The 22257-nt window shown below is 40.2% G+C and overlaps 1 protein-coding gene across 3 annotated transcripts in view; it reads right to left on the reverse strand.

Annotated features, from left to right (window-relative positions):
• golga4 (golgin A4) overlaps positions 1 to 7314 on the reverse strand; it is a 28159-nt gene extending 20845 nt beyond the window's left edge. For 2 of the 3 annotated variants that reach the window (XM_050070582.1, XM_050070581.1), the window contains exons 1-6: positions 7092 to 7314; positions 5658 to 5735; positions 3872 to 3973; positions 754 to 822; positions 311 to 637; positions 87 to 134 (exon numbers count right to left, since the gene is read on the reverse strand). In XM_050070582.1, the coding sequence (XP_049926539.1) occupies positions 87 to 134; positions 311 to 637; positions 754 to 822; positions 3872 to 3973; positions 5658 to 5735; positions 7092 to 7169 (702 nt within the window). In that variant the 5' untranslated portion in view covers positions 7170 to 7314. The remainder of the gene's footprint in view (positions 1 to 86; positions 135 to 310; positions 638 to 753; positions 823 to 3871; positions 3974 to 5657; positions 5736 to 7091) is intronic. The other variant, XM_050070583.1, reaches the window with a different exon arrangement.
• Positions 7315 to 22257: the final 14943 nt, after the last annotated feature.

Raw genomic sequence — 22257 nt, forward strand, 5'->3', positions numbered from 1 at the left:
GAACAGAAATGGACATCTGATCAGTTCAGGATGAGGGAAAAACATTGTATCAAAACTAAAATATTAGCCAACATGGTGGAAATTACCTGTGTTTTTTCTTTATCCCGCTGTACTGTACGGTATGCAGTAACCAGCTGCATGGTGAAGAAGTGGAGGTACGTGAAAGGGGAAGAAACAGAAAGAAAGAAAGAGAAAATCAAAAATGAGAATGCATCAAACTATAGTCACACACTTCTATGGCTATACACTAAACAGATGGACAACTTGACATTTGAATCTTCTTGGAGCCATTTCTCTGTGCGACTCTCACCTCTGAGTACTTCCCTCTGTACTTCCCCAGGCTCCTCTCCACTCTGAGCAGCCGATGCAGCAGCTGCTCTTTGGAAAGGGACTCTGCACTTCCTGGTGGCTCCTCAGCCTCACTCTCAATATCTGAGGGGGGGTCATATGTGGGGGCGCCCGGTGAGTCGTTCTCTCCCAAAGGTGTCAGGGAGTCACGCGATGAGCTTCGGACCAGGTTTTCTTTCGAGGGAGAGCGGAACAGGTTTTCTGCCCGACTGGCACCACCACGAATTAAGGACTCCATTGAGGGAACTCTTAACTGCAGTTTCTGGGCAAACGACTGAGTCTCCTCTCTCTGTTGGATCAAGAAATTCCATAAAAAGCTCATTTTAAAACAATGAATGAGCCACAGCAATATAACATTAACAAAAATCAGAGTGGAGGCAGGGTAGGGTTGGGTGATAAACCTACATGAGGTGAGGCACTTCCATCCCCATTGATGCTACCTCTGGGAGATCGTGCTGGTCCTTTAGGGGCGGTCTGCAGATAAAAAGACATTATGAGAGACAGAAAAACTGCGCTAGTGAACTTGTCCTGGGCCAGTTAGTCATCCAAACCCAGCGTGGCTCTCCCTGATTACTCTGGAGGGAGCAATATTAGTATTGCTGGGAGCAATGCAGGGGCAATGGGTACCCTCATGCAACTTGGAAAAAACAGAGGGGTTAAATACATAAAAGAAGGCATCTCTACTGTACATTAAACAAAAAAAGGGTTAAAACTAGACTACAGAACAGCCATGAGGTCAGAACAAACAGACAGTTAATAGTCGAGAAGGAGAGCTGGTATTGAATTAAAGATGCTTGGCAGTGCCGTGTGCAGCTGTATTACAAGAGCACAAGAGAGTCCTATTTAAAGTAAGTGAACATTTAGCAGCTTAGTTGGTTTAGTTGACTTGTTAGAAGCAGGATCAGAGTAAGCACATTTTCTCCTCCCTTGTCCAGCTCCGAGCTTCTCCTTCCTCTGGATTACTGTGCAAAACATTCAACATTTCTGTCCTGTTCCTTGTGGAAGAGTTATTAATGAGACAGGATCTGTGTGCTGTGCAGCAACAGCCATGGACCTATTTTTGTTTTATTGTAGGGAATGGTGAGGTTTGAAACCAAATGACTAAATGTATTTTTATTGTACAGCGTATAGGGCCACTTAGATTCAACGAGAGTGTGATTGTGTGTTTGTGTGGACTACCAAAGCTAAATGAATAGGAACTAAGCACTAACTTAACTGTAGGTGACAGAAGGTAACTTCTGATGAAGTCAGAGTTCATTCTCTCTTTATTTAAAGGGGACCTATTGTGCTCATTTTCAGGTTGTACTTGTGTTAAGTCTCTTTAAGCCCCCCACCCAAAAATGACCAGTCTGCTTTGATTGGTCAGCGTTTCTGGGTCCTCTGTATCTCGGTGTCTCTGCACCATCATTGCAGCCGAGGAATAACTGTAACAGAGTATAGCAGCACTCTCTAACATGAAACACTGACCAATAAAAGCTTATAAACACAACTGGACATGTTCCAGCAAGAATCTGATCTAAACTAAAATTCTGTAATGTAAATACTTGCAGCAGCGTGCCTGGAGCAGATGACCATATAAAGAATGATGTCAGCTTGTCTCCAAAGTAGAAAAAAACGTTGGAAACACAGTATTCATATATAAAGAATAAAGAAAAACATAATAGGTCCCCTTTAAATCTTTATTTAAACGAACCGATACTTGATTGCTTATTTCTCTCACAAAGGTTTATGTGAATGAACAGGAATAAAAGACCAAATATAATTCTATATAGCATACAATACTTACTAGCTTCTTTCACTACTCCACCATGTGTGTCATCCCATGTAGATGCTTGTCACCAACCAAGACCTAAATGCCTCTAGTGTGTTTCAGTAATGCTCCATTTCCCAATTCTCACAGACAACGAATTACTGACTAAATTCAAAGTCAAGTCAAGTCAAGTCAACTTTATTTATATAGCACATTTCATACATCAAGCGTAACTCAATGTGCTTAAAGTGCCTACAGTGGTTCTGAGTCCAAAATCCAGTCGCTCATAATAGTAAATATGACTAGTAGTATTACCTTAATTAGTTACCAACACAAACAAAATTCCAAGAAACATAAAGATTCCTTGACAAAAAAGTTTGTACCTCCAAAATAAAATGTAAAATATTCAACTAAATTAGTGAATGAATGAGTTTGATGGGATTACTATCACTGGATTGAGCAATTAATATTTGTGTTGATAACATCTGAACACAATGTGGATGGAACGTGACAAAGACATTGTGATGGATTTAAGTAATGTATGGTTAATCATAAGAGATGATAATGACACAGGTTGTATCTGTAGCTGCAAAACGTTTTTGCAGCTACAGAATTTCCCAGAGTGTAGAGCTATAATTCACAGATCTATGAGTCTATTACTGACACAGTACAACAGAGGTTTTATCAACAGAGGAAAAACTGTTAGACTAACCTGTTAGGTATAGTGCAATTATATATTTTAGATATTTACAATTCAATTAGCCAATTTAGCCTAGCTGTAATAAAGAGCTACATGTCAAGTAAACACTGACAACCACTGACCCCAGTAGAAGTTGTTCATGGTTTTTACAATTAATGTCAAATTATGTTTGCTTACACAAAATACTCAAATCACTAGACAATTGTAACAGTGCTAATTATAGGCTACACTGTTTGGGTAAACAACATACATCAGCATTTGAGTTTTAAAACATATGTACATTACAGCAACTGCGAGGCAAATTCCCTTTGCACAGAGCAGTTAATTAGTAGTCAAAACACAAATGACAAAAACTTCACATTACACGTTACATCAAATGTATCTTAGACAGACATAAAGAATGTTAGCAAAATGATTTTACTGTATGCATTTAAAATCTGTTTCAAATGTCATTTTCCTCTAGTCTTCTTCTGACTCCACATATAAACACACATCATCTGGTTTTTGAGCTCCACAAGCGCATCTACAAAGGTGCTCTGGTCTGTTTGTTTATTTGGAAAAGTAACAAGCAATTTAACATTTCAGCTGTTTAAAATGCCTGCACGTAGGTTGTAAAATGCAAACAGCAACTCTCCAAATAAACAGACTTGTGGGGAGAAGGGACAAAGGCCATCAGGCAACATAACAGGTTTTTAGGGGTCTATAAGGCAAGCAACTACGGACACCTAAAGACAAGGGGGCGATATCCAATTCTGTGACAGATCATAAGAACTGAAAGGTAGGGCAATAAACCAACATACAGCAGAAAGCACACAAGCTTCTATCCCACAATGTAAACCATTACTCCCATTAGATGCAGGGTTAGCCTAGATATGAGATGCCTTCTTGTTGCTAAATCCAAAGGAAACAGGAGACAGAGAGCAGGGAACAAGCTGTCCCTACTTGGGCCACAGTCCTCTACCGATTCCCCAAAGGCACGGAGACGGGAGGAAGGAACAGGGCAAGAGGAGGAGGAGGAGGAGGAGGAGGCGAAAGATGAGGAAGGAAGAGACAGGAAGTGAGGACAAACTCACCACACTGGCTACCTGGGCCGTTTTGGGTCGTTTTGAATGGTCCAGAGCAAAGATAGTATACTCAGAGAGAAAAGCGGGCTCTGCTATCATCCCGGCCAGCATCTGACCCCGTCAGTGCAGTAACGGGACGAAAGGTGGGGAAAGGAGAGGAACACAGAGAGCAATGAGAAAAACAACACCATGAGTGTGAAATAGCGCCGAAGGGAGAGTCCAGCCAGACTGTCCAGACCTGGCTGGCTGAGATAGACTGAGATGGATGGAGAGAGTACAGAGAGAGTAGAGAGAGACAGAGGGTGAGAGACTACATGGGATAGGAAGAAAAATAAGAGAAGCGGGAAAGTGAAACACTCAATCAACATTAATGTTATGAATAACAGTTTGACATCTCTGCATGTAGTCTTAAGTTATAATTTTGTCAAAAAAAATCTGCCAAATCTGCCTGCAACAACAAGTACACACGATCAGAGATGTCAAAGTGTTACAGATTCGTGAGGTGGAAAAAAGATGTTGATAAAAAGCTTCTAAGCTGAAGGCACATGGGCCCGCGTTACAACAACACATCTGTGCCTCCACAGAATAAGGGAGAAAGTAGAGTGTAGAAACCTGTGCAAAAGGGGCACTGTCACTGCTCCAGTTCGGAGTCTGCAGTGTTGAAATGTAGGAAACGTGTCATGAATGAGTGATCAAGCCTATTTTTTGATCTCAAGATCAAACAGCCAAAACTGGAGACATCATATCTAACCTCTAAAATAGATGTATTAACCAGGTGTTGCATCATCAATCTTACAGTCGTGGTCGGTACGTCATTGCCGATCTACCTCTGTCTAATGAAGCAAAGAAGACTTGCATAAACTTGCCCATATCCACTGGAGGAAAATATTGCAACAAATCACCAGAGAAAGAAAAACACTCAGAGGAGGTTACATCAATTATTCATACACATGCTGAAATACGGTCTGCTCTCCACCATTAAAATGCTCTTCCCAACATCTCTAAATGAGAATCTCTTTTGGCAGCATTATAAAGATAAATAACATATGTTGTTGTTTTATTAAAGGAGCTATTTTATATATATTATATGATATTTAATTTATGTTAGAAAGCTTTTTAACAACAGGCCACATTATAATAATTGGCCAAGTGCTTTTACAGATGAAGATAAAATATCCTGAATTTAATCTAAATTTCTAGGTTATTGTCTTATGTAATAATACATGCAGTTAAATGGAGGGAAAGCTTAACAAACCATACCTGCATATGATGAGGTCACAGTGCTGATTGTTCTACAACATCAGTTAGCACAGTGTTATTCCAGCTCATGTGTTCTCATGAAATCATAAGGGCCCTGTGGTGACAGATTGCCATCTGTTGCCTGAAGTAATGGAACAGCTACAATTCAGGGAATATGCTTAGGGAATACGCTTGGGGAATAATATGCATCTTTTATTATATTAACAAATTACAATCAGTCTCGGCCAGAGAGTCAAGACTGTTTCATTTGGTAGTAGATAATGCGCACTGAAAATCAGAGGCCTACACTCTTTGAAAACCGAAAGCACTACTTGGTGACTGATTTGCTTTCACTTGGCACAGCAATCAAAAAGGAACCAGTTTGTTATTGAGGCAGCATTCAGCGTAACAAAACACATGACTGACAGAAACATTGCAGTGTACTGAAAATTAGAATATAAGCTGGGGAAAGAACATGACACTTTTGCAGGCTGCAGTTTGAGCTCAAAGATATTAAACGTTTAGCCTATCTATCAGAGGATGACCCCACGCTCACCTCTCTGTCACTGGGAACGGGTGAGCCATCGTGAAGAAACGGCGGGGTTTGACTGCTGCGCCGGTCTCCACTGCCCATCTGTTGAATAAACAAAATAATATATACATCTGTTTCAAACACTCAACATCTTCTCCTTTTAATAGCACCTTATCTATCATATTTTAGCCTTATCCTATTTTAATGTGTGGGTAATGTGAGTGTGTATTTAGGCAGAGTGAATGTAACAGCTTTGTCCTTCACGAGAGACAGCAAATTTTGTTGTATGTGAACATAAACTGACAATAGAGGCATTCAATCATTCAATATCATACGCTCTTCTTTCTTATTCTGATAAGGCTTTAAGGATTCAAGCATTTTCTACTAATTATAGCTCACTGTTTGTCCGTCTTCACCTTTGAATCCAATCAGCTTTGTGTTCTTTAGCAAATCAATGTGTCATAAACTACAAGCACAAACAGCGGCAAAGTGAAGTTTGCTCCACACAAGTGCCAAGACGCATTCAGAGACATGCAAACCATTAATACAAAGTAGGCAAAGAGATGTCATGCACTGTGGAACATGGCTTTTTGCATCTGAAGTAATTTTAACACATTTACAAACGATTGGCCATAAATGCCAATTAGCTGCCTGCTACAGCTACAAAGGAGATTTGGCTAACAAAGCTGAAATGTAGGTTTTAAATTTTAAAGCAAAACCAAACAACAGAGTTCATAAGATCATCTTTGCTCAAGATACAGTAAAAAGATTAAGTCAATATCTGGAAAACACTGACAAACTGCATCGGCAAATAAGGACAGGTTGAACCTGACCAGCAGGGTTGTAATGAGCCCATGCATAGCAATTCAAACTATCGTTAAGCCCGAGACAAAGCAGCTTTGTAGCAGTGTCTCTGATGATTATTTACTTTGTTAACTTCCACGTTGATTTCTAGCTGCTCTGAACCCTGATATGTATATACTGTGATGGCAGGCGTTTGACACTGACAGGATTTGCATGTCAAACACAGCTGCCAGCTGACATCCATTTGCAGCCCTTGCAAGCAACATAAAACAGACACGCCCATATTGTCTCATATCTATCATAAGACTCATGGCTAGTGTTTCCACTTCAGCGAAGTTCACGAGATTGTTGTTTTAGTCTACCTTGAACGACGAGATGTACTAGTTGCAAGTTTTAGCAGCAGCTGGTGACAGCTAAGTTAGGCAGCTAAATGACTTAGCATGATGCTAACGTCGAGAGGACAGCAAAAGGACCAACTGAGAATACAAGTTAACAAACGTTGACAGGCTGTTTAGTTATGTCAGTGCTATACTAAACATTTATGGTCGGAGCACAAAGCGTCTGCCAAACAGAAACCTATCGTCCTCAGCTAGCACCTCAGCAATGTAAACACGTATTAGCTTCGCTAGTTAGCTCCCAGCAACAACAACCAACCTGGGCCTGCTGTTGTGACTGCGCATTCCTCTGCGGTGACTGCTCCTCGTTAATCTTCTGCTTCAGCTTTTTAAACATCTTGTCACGCCGATGTAGCTCACAGCTGACGGGCAGATGACTACTATCCGGCGGAGATGTAGTTTTATGTTAGTTTAGCCTGACATCCAGTCCTTAGTGTCAGACTTCCTTGTTCGCTTCTGATATCCAGCAGGTGACCGGGCTCTCTGCGCATGTGCGGCCAACGTGGAGGAAAAATGAAACGTCAGAGTTAAAGGGTCAGTTCAGGCTAAATTAGCTACAGCGCCACCTTTGGAGAAGACATGCAGCACACCTGTATTTTCTAGGTAGCTCCAATTACTGGTCCTGCTGGTGTTACCGTAGTAGTTGAATGTGTTGTTGCAGCCCAGTGGTAGTTTGGAGTCACACTTTACTTAATGCTTAATGTCATAACTTAAAAATATTGCACGCATTAATATTGTATAAGCATGCTATGTTATTGTCCCATATCTGGGGAAAACGTCACTGATTTTTTGAAATTTGTTTAGTATGGAGTTCAGCTTTTATTAGGCTAATTTCTTTAAAAGGGAGTTATACATGTATATGTATGGCTGAAATAAAAAGATTTAATTGCAGTGGCCACAGAAAGATCATGTTTAAAACGCTTAGTAGGCCAGTGGTGCTATATATTCTTAGTTTTATTAAGGCAGGATTTAACAGATTGTAGTATTTAAAACAAATTCTATTTTACATTTAAACGTATCTAATGCTACTTGTGATAAAGGTGAAAATACTTCTTAATCTTAATTTGTTGAAACATCAGATTCATGAGTTTAGTCTTTGTCTTTCTTATCCCTTTAATCATCTTCATTGGATGTGGATCTATCTCAGTACCAGCTCCCGGGTCTTTAAGGTTTAAAAACCACCCTCATGCAACAAATATGAACTCAAAAACTAGACAAACTTAAAAAAGAGGCCTTGCTTGGACAGAAGAGGGCACTGTGTAAGCATGTTTTACTAAGATTTTGCTCTAGGCCAGTTCAAAGCACAACTCTCTACACTTACATAATGTTTCATACTGTAGCCGATGTGCTATCAAGTTTTAATAGCTGGTTCTACTTTTCCCTACTAAAAGAAGATAAATTACCTCCCTTTGTTCTCTAGCCACATCCCTAAAAGTGAATGTCACAGAGAAAAACTGCAGAGCACTGTGTTGCCATTTTAGTGGTCTGGTAATTCATGCCTTTGTGCTACCTGGACCAGTTTGGTGAGAACATATTTTATCTGGTTTATTTTATGCTATAGAGGGGATAGATATCTCATCATGTGAGGGCCAGTACAGATTATCATTGTGAACTTCAAGCATTTGTTTTACACAAGCCGATGCTGAGCAACAGTGATTTACAAATATTAGATTAGAATTTGTTCCATTAGAAACAAGGTCCACGCAACACATTCATCACAAACAGATCAATGTGTTCATGTGTATTGTTTATGTGATGATCTGTGGTGGACTCCCTGAACTCTGATAATTTATATTAATGTTATATCTGTGTATATCTAAAAATAGAAAGTCTGTATGTTTGCTCTTCATCTGAGTCATAATGTCCTTGGGTAACATAATAACAACTGTAACAGACAGAGAAGTTCACACTGTGGGTGTGAGTAATGATTTAAATAGTTCTTTCCTTTGGGATCTGGCCATGTGCAAATATCTGAAATAAACACTTCTGAGTCAGACTTTGCTGTCTGGTGGAGAAAGAATACAGCGCATGTCATTTTGGGCCCTAAATCTATTAAAATGAAGCCTAAAATGAAGATGTGATTTGCATTTTTTCACCATTCTGGCTCTAATGTTTACGACTCAGCAGGGCTTTTGATCTATGATGGGTGACTGGAACAGTGAGTATGACTGATGGGTGGTTAACAGCAGAGTGATGGAGCTCTCCTATACCATGCGACAGTTACTGCTTCACCCTGAGGCATACAGCAGAGAGGATGTGAAGTGAAAACAGAGGGATTGGCTGCTGCTGCATGTTTGCTATGGCAGTTTTGTTTTAGACAGAAGCTTAGTTTCTTAATACACCACACGTATAAATGTATGAATTTGCGAAATTCTGGATAATTGGTGTCTTTGGGCCTTGAACAGTTACTTAAATGAAACCATCTGAGAGCTTCGAAGGAGAATTGCCTCTTTTGTGGAACTGCGAACACTAGAATATACAATACATCTTAAAAGAACAAAGAGTCTACTTTTTTGTTATCTGGGGAACCACTTGTATAAGTTTTAACAATGCTTATGCCTTCATGTGTTTTTTTATGGCAAGTCTTGATCTGCAAAGTAACTTGCAACTATAACTGTCAAATAAATATTGTTGGGAGGAAAGTATTTCCCTCTGAAATGCAGCAGACTAGAAGTATAAAGTAGAGCATAAAATGAAAATGCTCAAGTAAAGTAGAAGTAGCTTACCTCAAATCTTTAATATCTCACTTCTTTTATCTGATCAATCATTTCTTAGGATTGTAATTAACAGAATTATGGTATTATTTTATAAAAATTATTTGAATTATCCCGTTCTAAACTGAAATCTGCATGTCCGTTTTCACTTGGGAACTTACCTTGTTTCGTTGGGCCTTTATGCAATCTTACGGACTTGGACAGAATGTTTGAGGGTGAGATCACCCAGCACATTCACTTACGGCTGTGGCTCAAGTCCAACACATAAACTCCAGGAGAGCACTGTGCACTTCAAACTCACTGCTGACAGCACAATGGGGCTCAGAGACCAGATCAATAAGAAAAAAAACATAAATCCCCTGTGAAGTTTATTAATGCCCAATTAAAAGCACATCTGCAGAACCTGAAGTGAAAGCAAATATTACACAGCTTGGTTTTGCCACTGGCACCAGCGGTCAGTGCTGTGAAGGCTGATATGTGCTTAAAGGTTCCATATATGAGAGTATGAACATTAGGAGCAATGGTGAAACTGATGGTAGCCAGTCTGGCCGCCAAATCTTTTTCCAACTATGGTGAATCATGGCCTGGCCTACTGTTCCTGTGGTATTCGTTGCCCTCATTGGTTGGGTTCAGGCATGAGCAGTAAGATTGTTTAGGGTAAGAAATTCATGGTAAGCCAATCAGAGTAGGGTAGAGTTGGGTGGGTCATGCCTTTACCCTGACACGAAATAAAATGTTCCAGGCCAGCCATGTGTGCATGTTAGTGCATGTGAGTCCCTCCCTTCATGTTGCACTGGTTGGCAAATTGCCGCTATTCTGCACTGCCCTCATGCGGCAGTTACTGCTGATTACACCATCTCAACTCACGGTGGCAGGACGGCATCATCACAGAAGCATAACGCCCATCCTCCAGTTCCCCCCTTTGGTTAATACTGTTAGCCATGTCAGTACTGTTTCCATTGTTAGCACTGTTAACATGGCTATCATTGCTGTCCACCACCATTTCAGCTCAGCCACCTCCATGTCTGCTTGTGACACCAGACTTTGAATGTTATATAGACCTATAGCACCTGGAGCTATATAGGTCCAAACTCTGCCTCATGCAGTATCTCTTGGTATTCCAGCTTTACATATAATTGTCTCTCTGGAGGCTTGCTCCTGAGAGAATGGGCCAAACTGATTAAATATTGATACACTTCCTGGCTTGACGTTGCTTGTCACGACTCTTTATCACCTCCTTTCTCTCCAAAAACCTCTCCACAATGCGGCGTAGATCCTTGCTGCAGCTCTGAGGGTCATCTGAGGGAGCGTCTCATTCTCTGCTACAATGGTTAATGCCTTCTCATCATTTCTCCCTCCTTGAAAATGTGTTGTAGAGAATTATTCTAAACCACTGCCTTCGTGTACAAGGGGTCAAGCAGGCTATAATTAAGTTACTAGTAGTAAATTGAATTACTCCCGGTATCCTTACTACCAAGGTGTCCTCAAAAACCATCAAAGCTTTTAGTCAAAAATATAGTGACTACTTTTAATTTTCACATTAAGTTTAAAGTTGATCAGATATTACTTTATTTGTCCTTATTTATAGGTTGAAAATGTGTCAGTCTTGTGCTGAGGTTGATTTTGAACACTGATTGATGATTAAAGGCTGGCACACTGACCACCTCTTGCCCCTTTCCCACCTCCCATGGTGTCATCATCTGGTTGTTTTGTGCCCATGCCTCCTGTCACAGTGAGGCCGTGCCAGCTTGAAGAGCCTGTTTCAGAAGCAGCTCCATGGGCACATCTTTGTCACTGGCAGGGGATAAGCATCGCACAGCCATCATCTCTTATTCATGACCTGTCCAAAACCTGTGGTACATGATGATTTGCAAACCTTGGCTGTTAGCTGATTCTATTGATAATGCAGTCATGAAGGTGTGTTGAGGCCAAAGTCAGGGCTTAAAAGTTAAAAAATAAATCAAGAGGTCATTTGTTTTTAGGGAGGCCAAGGTTTGGGAGAACGTGTCTATGTTCCTGTGTTCCCTTAGACTGGTACCTATGCCAATAAGGTAATGTTTTCCCCAATTCTGTTTGTGTGTTTATCCGTCTGTCTGTTTGTCTGTAATTGACATTGTTAGCGCAATAAGTCAAAAATTTACAGACCGGTTTTAACATGGGCAACCCTAACCCTAATCTAACCCTAATCCAAGCACCCAAGAACAGCACCAGCCTTTGAGGACAATTTTACATAGTGGCCAAATGTGGAATTACAACTTCTGGGTCCATCTCGTGATGCCATGGGGCCCCAAAAACTTTTTAATATAGGCTTCTAAATCTTAGAAATCAGTGTTTACATTTTTTTGAGCAATACAACCCCTGTGAAATGACTCATTTCACTGTCTAGATTTGATCAATTTGGTCCAATAACTTTTCTAAAGTCTAGAAGAGCTGCAAGATTAATTATTTTAAGGCATTTCAAATACGCAGAGGGCTAAACCAGGAGTTAGCTGCTTAGCCATTGGGAGTTAGCCACTTGACCACTGTACGTCTCTAGTGCACTTGCTCTCATACCGTGGAAATCAAGCCTTTTGGCGTCATGCATCACTGAGCAACTTTCATCGTAATGAACAGGCGCTGCCTCCAATGCTATACCCAGTTCTCTTTATACAATCATGCCCTAACCCCTGAGGCTCAGATGCTGAAAGAACATGTGGCTGAGGAAACATACGGCTGACCCCTTCTGAGGAACCATGATCCCTGGTATTCGTTGAATGTTACTGCATGTTGCTGCTGTGTTTTAATGTAGGGTGAATCCACTAGATGGAGCTACCCCTGCACCACAACACACCCACCTTACTCAGCAAAGGATAAGGCTTTGTGTCATATACATTGAGAGAGGAGGAAGAGTGAAAGACAATGCAGCTCTGCCTGCCTCATTGGGCTGGTCTTATCTGGAGCAGCCCATGATAATTCATTGTAGCTTAAAATCTGTTGCAACAACAGATATTCATCATTGTTCAGCTTGCATTCGCTTAAAGCTCCATATGAAAACTTAGCGCAAGACTGTTGCCTCAGCAGATATTTTGACCCATCATTCAAAGAAAGCACAGGTGTAACTAATGACATTACTGATGGCTCTGTTCCATTTAGCTGAGCCAATAAGCCATGATAGTGAGGCAAATTGCTCAGTTTTCACGGGAGACATTTTGAGCGGTCATAGCAGGGAAAGTACAGGTGTTACTAATAACATTAACGATGGGTCTGTGCTATCTATGTCCCAGTAAGACAGTGTGACAGTGAGCCAACATGCACAATACCAGGATTTTACTGTTTTACTCTGATGTGTCAAAATGTACTCAGTTAAAATGTCTGTTGCCAAAGCCCTGGAAAAATGTATAAACTGAATTCTTCTTTCCCTTTATTTAACCCAATAAAAGTCTAATTGAGATTTTTTCCCCCCATAGCTTGCGTAAAAGTAATTGGTTTATGGACTTCTGTTTTGAAACCTTGAGTTGTTATTTTGGCTGTTGCCATCTTGGATTTTTGGTGTGCCAGAAGTGACCATACTTGAACAAGAGGGTGGAACTAGGGAGGAGCGAAGGGTGGATTGACCAAGTAGCTGTAAACATGTTTTTTTTCTGCTGTAAATTTGGTCAAATATGGTTGTTTTGGGGAAGTGACTCACTATTGGAGCCAGCCTCAAGTGGCCATTGGCAGAACTGAAGTTTCTGGCGCTTCTGTGTCCATTTTAATTTGCAACCCTGGAGGTTGCTGCTTGTTTTTTTCTCAACCTGTCTAATCGTCTGACAGCTTGTCTCTTGCCCCTACTGGACCTCTGTGGATGTCAGTGTATCTCAGATCTCAGCAGTCACATTGGTGAATACAATATCATTGATCTTTTTAAGAGGAAGAAATTGTTACAATAAACCGGAACCAGCCTTACTCTAATGGTTCAGTAAGACAAGACATAGACAAGGCAGTCAGTTGCAACATGTTCAAAGGGGCATTAGCAGGAAGTCAGGATGGCAACACAGAAGCTCTGGAGGACTACTGTGGCTAAAGTGCAGGTATAGTGCATACCGGACACTAATTAGGGAGTCGGGAGCAGAACACAGCAGTAAGGACTATTGCTGGTAAGAAAGAGAATGACAAAAGAGGTAAAAGCAAGATTATGCAACTTTTGAAAAAAGGAATAACATATTCTTCCTTTTACAGATGAAAAGTTGAATTCATAAGCAATAAAATACACCCTTGCTCCATCCAGTACTCTCAGAGATAGGGATTGGATGTCGTCATGACGGAATTTTCCGCAGGCTTGAGCCATTTGAGCAATTGACCATATGAGTGAGGAATTCACTGACAGGTGACACATTATGTTTTTCAAGCATTACATTACGTCAAATAAACGCACACTTTCAGTTTGATGGGTACTGGCATTTTACTGACGTTTCAGCGCCACTACTTTGAAGGACTAAAAGATCAAAGCTGTATTTATTTACACAGTTCAATTTATTTCTACATGAAAAGTGACTTCACCGACATAAATCAGAATCTAATTTTCTGCTAGCGCGGGTTACTAATAAATCTTGAATAAAAGAATATGTGGGATCTTTGAATAATGTAATAGTGCTGCCAACCAAAGACCTTTGAATTTCTCACTGTGTAAGTACATTACGGTTTTTCCTTTTTAACACTTTCCACACATTTTTTCACCTTATGAGTAATGGTCAGAAGGGATTCGACCTTTTTTGTTATTCCTATAGAACAGACAAGCCAGAGTCTCTCATGATCATAAATACTAGTCCCAGACATCGAATGTTAAGCAGTTAAATTGCAGTCTCCCTCAGACATAGAAGCCATTACGAGGCATTCCCCACAGGGAATTCACACAGATCTACACACTCACCCAAAGACATAATTGCCTTTTCAGTTTCTTCTTTTTGTTTCATCAGCCAGTTCATCATTACTTTTTAATTGCTACGTAAAAGAAAGGAAAATATGAATCTTGCTATTTGCAGGCATTGACTCCACTGCTGCAGTTTGTTTTGCTCACTGCTATGTTACATGTAGAAATAACAAAAAGGAAAACTGAACATGGAAGTTAAAAAAAAGGGGGATGATGAAACAAGTGTGTCTGGTAATTGTTGAGTCTTCTGTGTGATTCCACCTGGGGACGGGTTGTATTTGTTTGCCTGATGAGAAGGATGTCGTTCATTACAAAGACCCCGCTGTTCAAAGATTCAGCGTCTTGAGGGGAGGAGGGCGAACCTGGATGAACATGTTTTATGTAAGGATATCATTCCGGAAGGTTGTGCTGGTCTCAGTGTTATTATTTCTCAAGCAGCTGGATTTCCATCCGTCTCTGTGGTCAGAGCCACTGGCATTTCCAGATGGCATTAACACCCTGGTGCATAAAACAGCACATTCACCCCAGTATTATCTCATCTACCAAGCTCATTAGTGCTCACTTCTAGATATTTGGCATGAAAGGGCAGAAATACTGAAAAGTAAATAACTATACGATATTGGATATTACAATTTGTGCTTATACAACCGTTGAGGAAACTGAGATAATGTTCTTAGTCTTTTTTCTAGTAATTTGGGGGTACGCCACCCAGGTGGAGCTTACATTATATATTTAAAATAAACAAACTCACGGTGGGTATTTATAGGCTGATCTAGTATATTCTGTCTGAACTTTTTTTTTTTTTTTTTTTTACTACCTTTAGGTTACCAAAAATTAGATATTTTGTCCTGGCAGTGTCTTGGAAAAAATAATTAGATCTGAAAGTTAGAATCTTTAAGAATTTCATTAAATCAGACTCTATTTTTAGAATTATGGTTGCATAATTTTTTAACAATAGTTATTCAGTATATATACATACTGTAATTACCTCTTTATATATTCTTTTTCACTGGCAATGGCGGAGTATGCCATTCTCGCTACAGATTAAAATTACCTACCTAAGGGGGAGGAGATTACAGTAAATGATACATGCATGTAATCCAGCCAAGCAGCAATCTCTGGGGCTGAAAAATGAAGCCAACAGAGAGGTGCCAAAAACTGCAGTTCCTCAAATGGCCACTTGAGGCTAGCTCCAGAAGCGAATCAGCCCCCCTAAAAAGGCTAACTTTACAGCAAATATAAACATGTTTACACTCTGGAACAAAAAAAAAAGTTTTGGTCACGATTAGACTCACAAGTCAGTCTTTAGACGCTTTGCTTAACTAAAGACTGATGACTTTCTCCCTGATTTTGTGTTTAGATGGGCGGATACAATTTCAGAGTTTAAAAAAACTCCCTACATTGCAGAACCAATAGTAAATCCGCAGGGCTCTCTGTGTTTTTGTTGCTTTGCGGACGAGAAAAGGGGGAACGCACATTTCCGGGAGGGCGTGTCCTTTTCAAAAATGCAAGAGGCTTTGCTTTGTTGCCGGCTGTTTTCGCCGGTGTGTTAAACACACTTTAGAAAGGAGTGTCCCCAGACTATCAGAAGGCGGAGATCTCTGATTGTCTGGTGGCGAGACTAGGTCACGATAGCTAATGTCGCCTTTCGTGACAACTATTTGGGGGCTGAATTTTTATTTAACTCACTGGTTAACATTTTAACCCATTATGGGTAGGCCGCTTTGAGTGACAGACTGTCTGCTGATAGTGTCCTCGGCTTCTTAGTTTGATCCACCCCTTGCTCCTTCCCAGTGCTAGCCTCTTACCCAAATTTGGTCACTACTGGCTCCATAAGAAACAAAATGGTGACAGCCTAAATGCTGAATTCAAGGCTTCAGAATGGGAGGCCCATTTTTATAGGCTATGAATCCAGAGTTACAATTTGATTTCACCTCACTGATATTAGCTGCATTCACTAAACATTTCCTAGAGTTAAAGGATCCCTTTAATGTGAAACATTAATTATATTATATAATGCTCTCCCTTATTTTCTGCTGTATATATAATGTTACAAGATCAGGCACTCATATCGAAAAAAAAAAAAAAAAAAATCTCAAGCTTCAAACTGTTCTGAATACTGTTTCCAACATTTTTTCTCCACTTTTGAGACAGATGTCAGCTCAGGGCCATTTACTCCAGGCACTAATACAAGCTTTACGTTATATAGCTGACAGTGCTACATTTAGCTACATGCTAACGTCAGGGAAACATGTAGTCTTGGTTGTTAATTGCTCCCCATTTTCAGACATACAGACACAACCAGACACATTCCTGTTGGAACGTGTCTGGTTGTGAAGATTTAGTGTAGAAGCTTTAATTGGTGATTTTCGTGTGGTAGAAAGTGTCACTATACTCTGTCTGACAGTCATTCCCTGGCTGCAAAGACAGTGCGGAGAATGACTGGGCTTTTTGGGAGGGGGAGGTGTTAAAGAGACAGGCACTAAAATGGAGCGTCTCAGACAGAGGGTGGATACAGGTGTTCCAGCACAGGCAGTGAATAAAATAAAGTGGTTTTTGAACATTAAAGCACGTAAACACACTTTGGTGCGAACCCAAAATGCAAGCATAAACTTGAAAATCAGCACAATAGATCCCTTTAAGATGATTCAATCAGCGAAACTCTGGTTGGCTTTTATTGTAAGGCAGATACAGAAATTTGATTTGTCACCATGATTAGCACTGATTGACTGATGTTTTATCAGAAATGTATCAACAAAATCAGACTTGCTTCTTTGTAAAAAACAACATGAGATTGTTTGGCTGCACTGTAAACAGATAGACTACTTGCTCTATGTTGTGTGGAGTTGTTCAATGAGTAGTAGTAACTACATTTGCTGTTACTACCTGCACTACCATGAATGTTGCCAAATCAAACTGAAATATTAAGACTTACTTTTTTTAATGTAAATAGAACTGACAGAAAATAGAGTTAAGCGGATAAAAAAGTCAAACAAAAATGTAGCAATTTAAGAAAATCTATTTTTCACCCAGTCATTATTATCTGAGGGGTGGGGGACAACTCATGAGTCAAATCATTGCTACGGCTCATTTTACATCTTTATTATACAGACATAATAGGACACTGCTGTGTATGGATATCAGGCAGGTGGAAGCGGTGTTGCATAATAACCGGTGGGCTGAAACTTGTCACTTTTCTTCATGAATCCCATCGAGCGAGTTCCAATTAGCCTCTCCGCTGATATGACTATGTGTCTAATTAGATACACTTTTATGTTTTTGAACTACTAAAAGGCATCTGGCAGCACAGATAGAGGCTCATCTGTTGCTGACAGGGATCAGACAAACATCACTTCAGCCTGTTAAAATGTCTCCAGCGTGTCCTTACTGTGGCCACCATTGTCACAGTGCAACCTTGAATGGCGTTTGATAAATCCAAGAGAGAGAAAGAGGGAGAACAGCTGCAGGTCGGGTCTCACAATGCACCAGCAGGGGAAGCGTCTTTCGGGCAATGGCAAGAGGGGTTATCTATCTGTCCCCCTCATCACCATGCCAGTGGTAATAAAATGCTGCTTTGTGGCAGAGGATAAAAGCAACCCTGCTGATAACTGTGATTCCTCCCCCTCTGAGCTCCAGGAGGTGGGGCTGAGACAGAGAAGCCATTAGAGAAGAAAGAGGCAGTAATCTGATCATGTCCTATAGGGGCAGATGCGGCATCAGTCAACTGTGCCATAATGCTAACCTTCTGCCTCGGAGCGAACATAAATTTCCTATTCGTTTTGTGTTTACATCTGTGTATTGCTGGTCGTATTCTGGTGTCTGTGTTATAATGATTACGTCTTTACTCACCCGACTGCAGGAAAACACATGGTTCGGCTACAGGAGTAGGCTCGTAAAGTGAACTGCATGCTGGATGAGTGCCAAAAGAGACCAGTCACTTATAAACTAGGAACCTAATTATGTTCAGCTAATCTAAATGGCTGCAAATACTGCTCTAAATTCACATTTGTGAGTATCATTTATAGGTATAGATTATTGAAGCGTAAAACTATCCCCACAGCTCCTCGTCATTTTCAGATAAGTTTTCCAAGTATACTGAAAATGAAGTGAGTGTATTTGACAAAAAACATAACTCCTTTCCAATTAAGTGAACAGTGGGGTGAGTGTTGCACTTACCATGATTTCTTCTCCACTTTAGTTAAGGGCATAGGTTATGGCTTTATTAGAATAATTCCCCACTTCATAATTAAGAGTCAAGAAAAACAAACGTGAGAGGGTTTGAATTCAGGCTTTTCAAAAAGTAACTCAGGTGCTTGGAGGAGGATAAACATATACTCATAGGAAAAAACTGAAGGAGACTCTCAGTTGTGCAAATGATGATCCCATAACCAAAATGTCAATTTTTTTGTCACCTTTTCACATATTAATTGATTTTTTTTTCTAAAGAGCTCCTTCTTTTTTTTGTCTGTGTTTTTGGCACTACTTTATGAATAATCATATTACTACAGCTAAAGCAGTCGTCACAGTATCCACAGAGAAGGATGAAAATGTAAACATATTCTGGAGGAGTATTAATGTGCTTTATGTTTTTTTTCTCACAACCATTGTAGGCAATCAAGCTTGAATTCAGCAGCATATCAACATGAAAATTATATTTCAATGCAGCATGAGAGCTGGATCAGTGCTTTCTGTATGCTCATTGGTCCATGCCTTTACAGTACATCATATTATAGCAACATAATTCTGGTGTTTATTTCCTGTCTCACTGGCATAGAACTGCGGAGGAAGCATTTATTTTGAAATGTGTGGGCGTGAGATATTCACACATCACGAGTTCACGACCTATAGGAGGCTGGATCCATACCATCAACACATAGTGTAATAAAATCTTCCCACTGTCTGAAGGAGAGGCTCCAAAGGCTTTTTCTATAAACAGCATTGTGGGGCTGCACTGAGCTTTCACAATCTGCTGACTAAGACGCTCGCTGAAAACGCAGCACACCTTATCTAATCATTTTAAATGCACTGTGACAGGACTTTTCCAACTCATATAGTCTCTGTTCCACAGCAAAATAACATGCTGTATAATTCCCTCGTCTCCTCACAAAACACTCGCCGAACATTCAGTTTGTGATGTGTCTGAGCCGCTGTGTGGCTGTCTGAGTCATTTTGTGAAATGCCAAAATAGTCATAAAAAAAAAAAAAAAAACAGATTAACTCTAAGGGGAGGAATATTACTGAATCCAGACAGGAGGTTCACTAAATCAGTTTCAAGGGGTTTTTAAAATGTACTCTTCCTAGCTACTTTTATTTGGCATGTAAACAGGAATTATTGTTTAACATTTTTCTTTAATGATTAAGGCAGATTTAAAGGGACATTTCAACCCCAAACCAAAAATACATATTTTTCCTCTTACCCGCAGTGCTATCTGTCAGTCTAGATTGTTGGGGTGTGAGTTGCCAAGTGTTAGAGATAGTGACCATAGAGATGTCTGCCTTCTCTCCAATATAATAGAACTAGATGGCACTCGGCTTGTGGTGCTCAAAGTGCCAAAAAATAGCCTACATTTTGAAACCTCAACATCAATATCTCTCCCCAGAAATCATGACCTGGTTACTCAAGATAATCCACAGACCTTGCTGTGAGCAGTTTCATGTAGGAACTATTTTCTTCCTACTGAACTACACTCACCAACTGGATCACTGTGCAGAAGGAAGCGTGCATCTACTGCTAGCTCACCTAACACCACTGAGCTAGCTAATGTTACAGCTCAATCAAGGAGGACGCCATTAATATTTACATTTTGCGCTGTAATGAGCACAAGCCTCTCATCCATGAGTAGATACACGCTTCCTTCTGCACAGTAATATGGGTGTAGTCTGGTAAAAAGAAAGTAGTTCCCAACTGAACCTTTTATTTATTTGACTATCTTTAGTTAAACAAAAAATATTTTTTTCCCTGTGGATATTTTGACTGGGCAATGTCTTGAAAACACAATTTAAATCTTAAGAGTTTCATGAAATCAAATCCCATTTTTAATATTATAGTTGGCGTATTAGGAGAGAAGGAAGCGTGCATCTACTCCTCCTGCACGGTGATATGGTTGGTGGATGTAGTTCAGTAGGAGGAAAATAGTTCCTACATGAAACTGCTCACAACAAGGTCTGTGAATTATCTTGAGTAACTGGGTCATGATTTCTGGAAAGAGACACTGCTGTTGAATTTTTCAAATGTATTTTTTTTTTGGCGCTTTGAGCACCACAAGCAGAGTGCCCACTAGTTCCATTATTTTTGGGAGAAGGCAGACAACACTTGACAACTCACACCAAAACACTCTGAATTAATAAACAACACTACAGGAAAAATATGTAGTTTTGATTTTGGGGGGAACTGTCCTGTTGTCAGGTCAGTGAATGCAAACATCTCTCTAATCAACAGAACTTTCTCCAGTGTGATATAAAGTGTCCGCGTGTCGCAGTATGTGTTTTTCTGTGTGTGTTTTCATATGCAGGCATGTATCACAGTGCATCTTGTGTGTACCATGCTGCAATGCTATCATCTCCAAACATCTTAATTAAAAAAGTTAAGAGAAAGTGCTTGAACAGAGAGACAGGGCCTATAGAGGGAGAAGCTATAGGAGGCTGTCACTATGATGAATGGATCACGGGGAGAGTTAGATTTTCTTCAGTGTACACTTCAAAGTCTCAGTGGGCCAAAAATTATTCAGGTTTTAAGGAGCTCTAACAAGAACAGGAATCTATATTATCCTGGGATCAACTGATTATTTCTTACTGTCATGGATGTTGCACCATCATCCTGTAATAAATAGGGATCGTCTTGGGTGTTGTTGCTGTATCCATGACTCATTTCTACCGGATAGATGTCGAGAACTGGCATTTTTGGGTAAATAAACATATAGTAGAGACATGGAGTGTGACTTTTCTGAGATACTGGATTTATCGCACAGCTCAGGGTTTACAGCAAAACTACTAGACTGTGACATTTGCTGCTTCAAGGGATTTGCAGTAACCAGGAATGCAGTCTGTTGGGATGTGAAGCTGTCCAATCAGCTTTTTCTCAGTAATTAACAGACCCTCGCTACAGTCAGCCTACTGTTGGTTTTTCTCAAGTTTGGCTCCCGAGTTTTGTGGTCTTTAAGGAATAAAGACAATCTGAAGAGAAAAACACTGTCTGATGCTGCTCTGTCAGGCATTCATTTATTCTAATTAGTTTTATTTAATTCATAAACACATTAGGCAAACATGATGATACATGTGTTGAATATAAAAACTCAGCACCAGCATTGCAGCACTGGGACTGCAGCTGACAGTGGATACTAACATGAGCATGTTTCGGGGAGATAAGCATCCAAAGCGGGCTTATCCACTGTCAGCTGTTCCTCGTGCATATTAGCTTTCCATTCTGAGGTGGTGTTTGAAAAAAAAAAAAAAAAGATTACGACGGTAAAAGAACTGGCAATATGTTGGCTGAAATACCCCAGAGACACTTAAAAGTCTGCTCTCCTTCTCCTTGTACCATTTAGCTTGTCGGAAAGTTATGATATGTTAGTTTGTAATTCCACTCTCTTGGCTGCCCTTGAGAGCTGCAAGCTGTTGAAAAGGTGAGTGGATTTGGAAGGTATAATAAGTGCAGCAAACCACAACCATGTAGAGCTCTTACTGTGGACCACCTCCAGGTTTTGACTGGACTGTTCTCAGCGAGAGAAATACGCTCTACAAAAGAGGATCCTCTCGAAAGGCTGCGATTTAGAGGACATACAGAACATTTTTCTCACTCTGCAGAGTGACTAAAATGAATGTGT

The sequence above is a fragment of the Epinephelus moara genome, chromosome 19, assembly GCF_006386435.1.
Source record: "Epinephelus moara isolate mb chromosome 19, YSFRI_EMoa_1.0, whole genome shotgun sequence".
NCBI lineage: Eukaryota > Metazoa > Chordata > Actinopteri > Perciformes > Serranidae > Epinephelus > Epinephelus moara.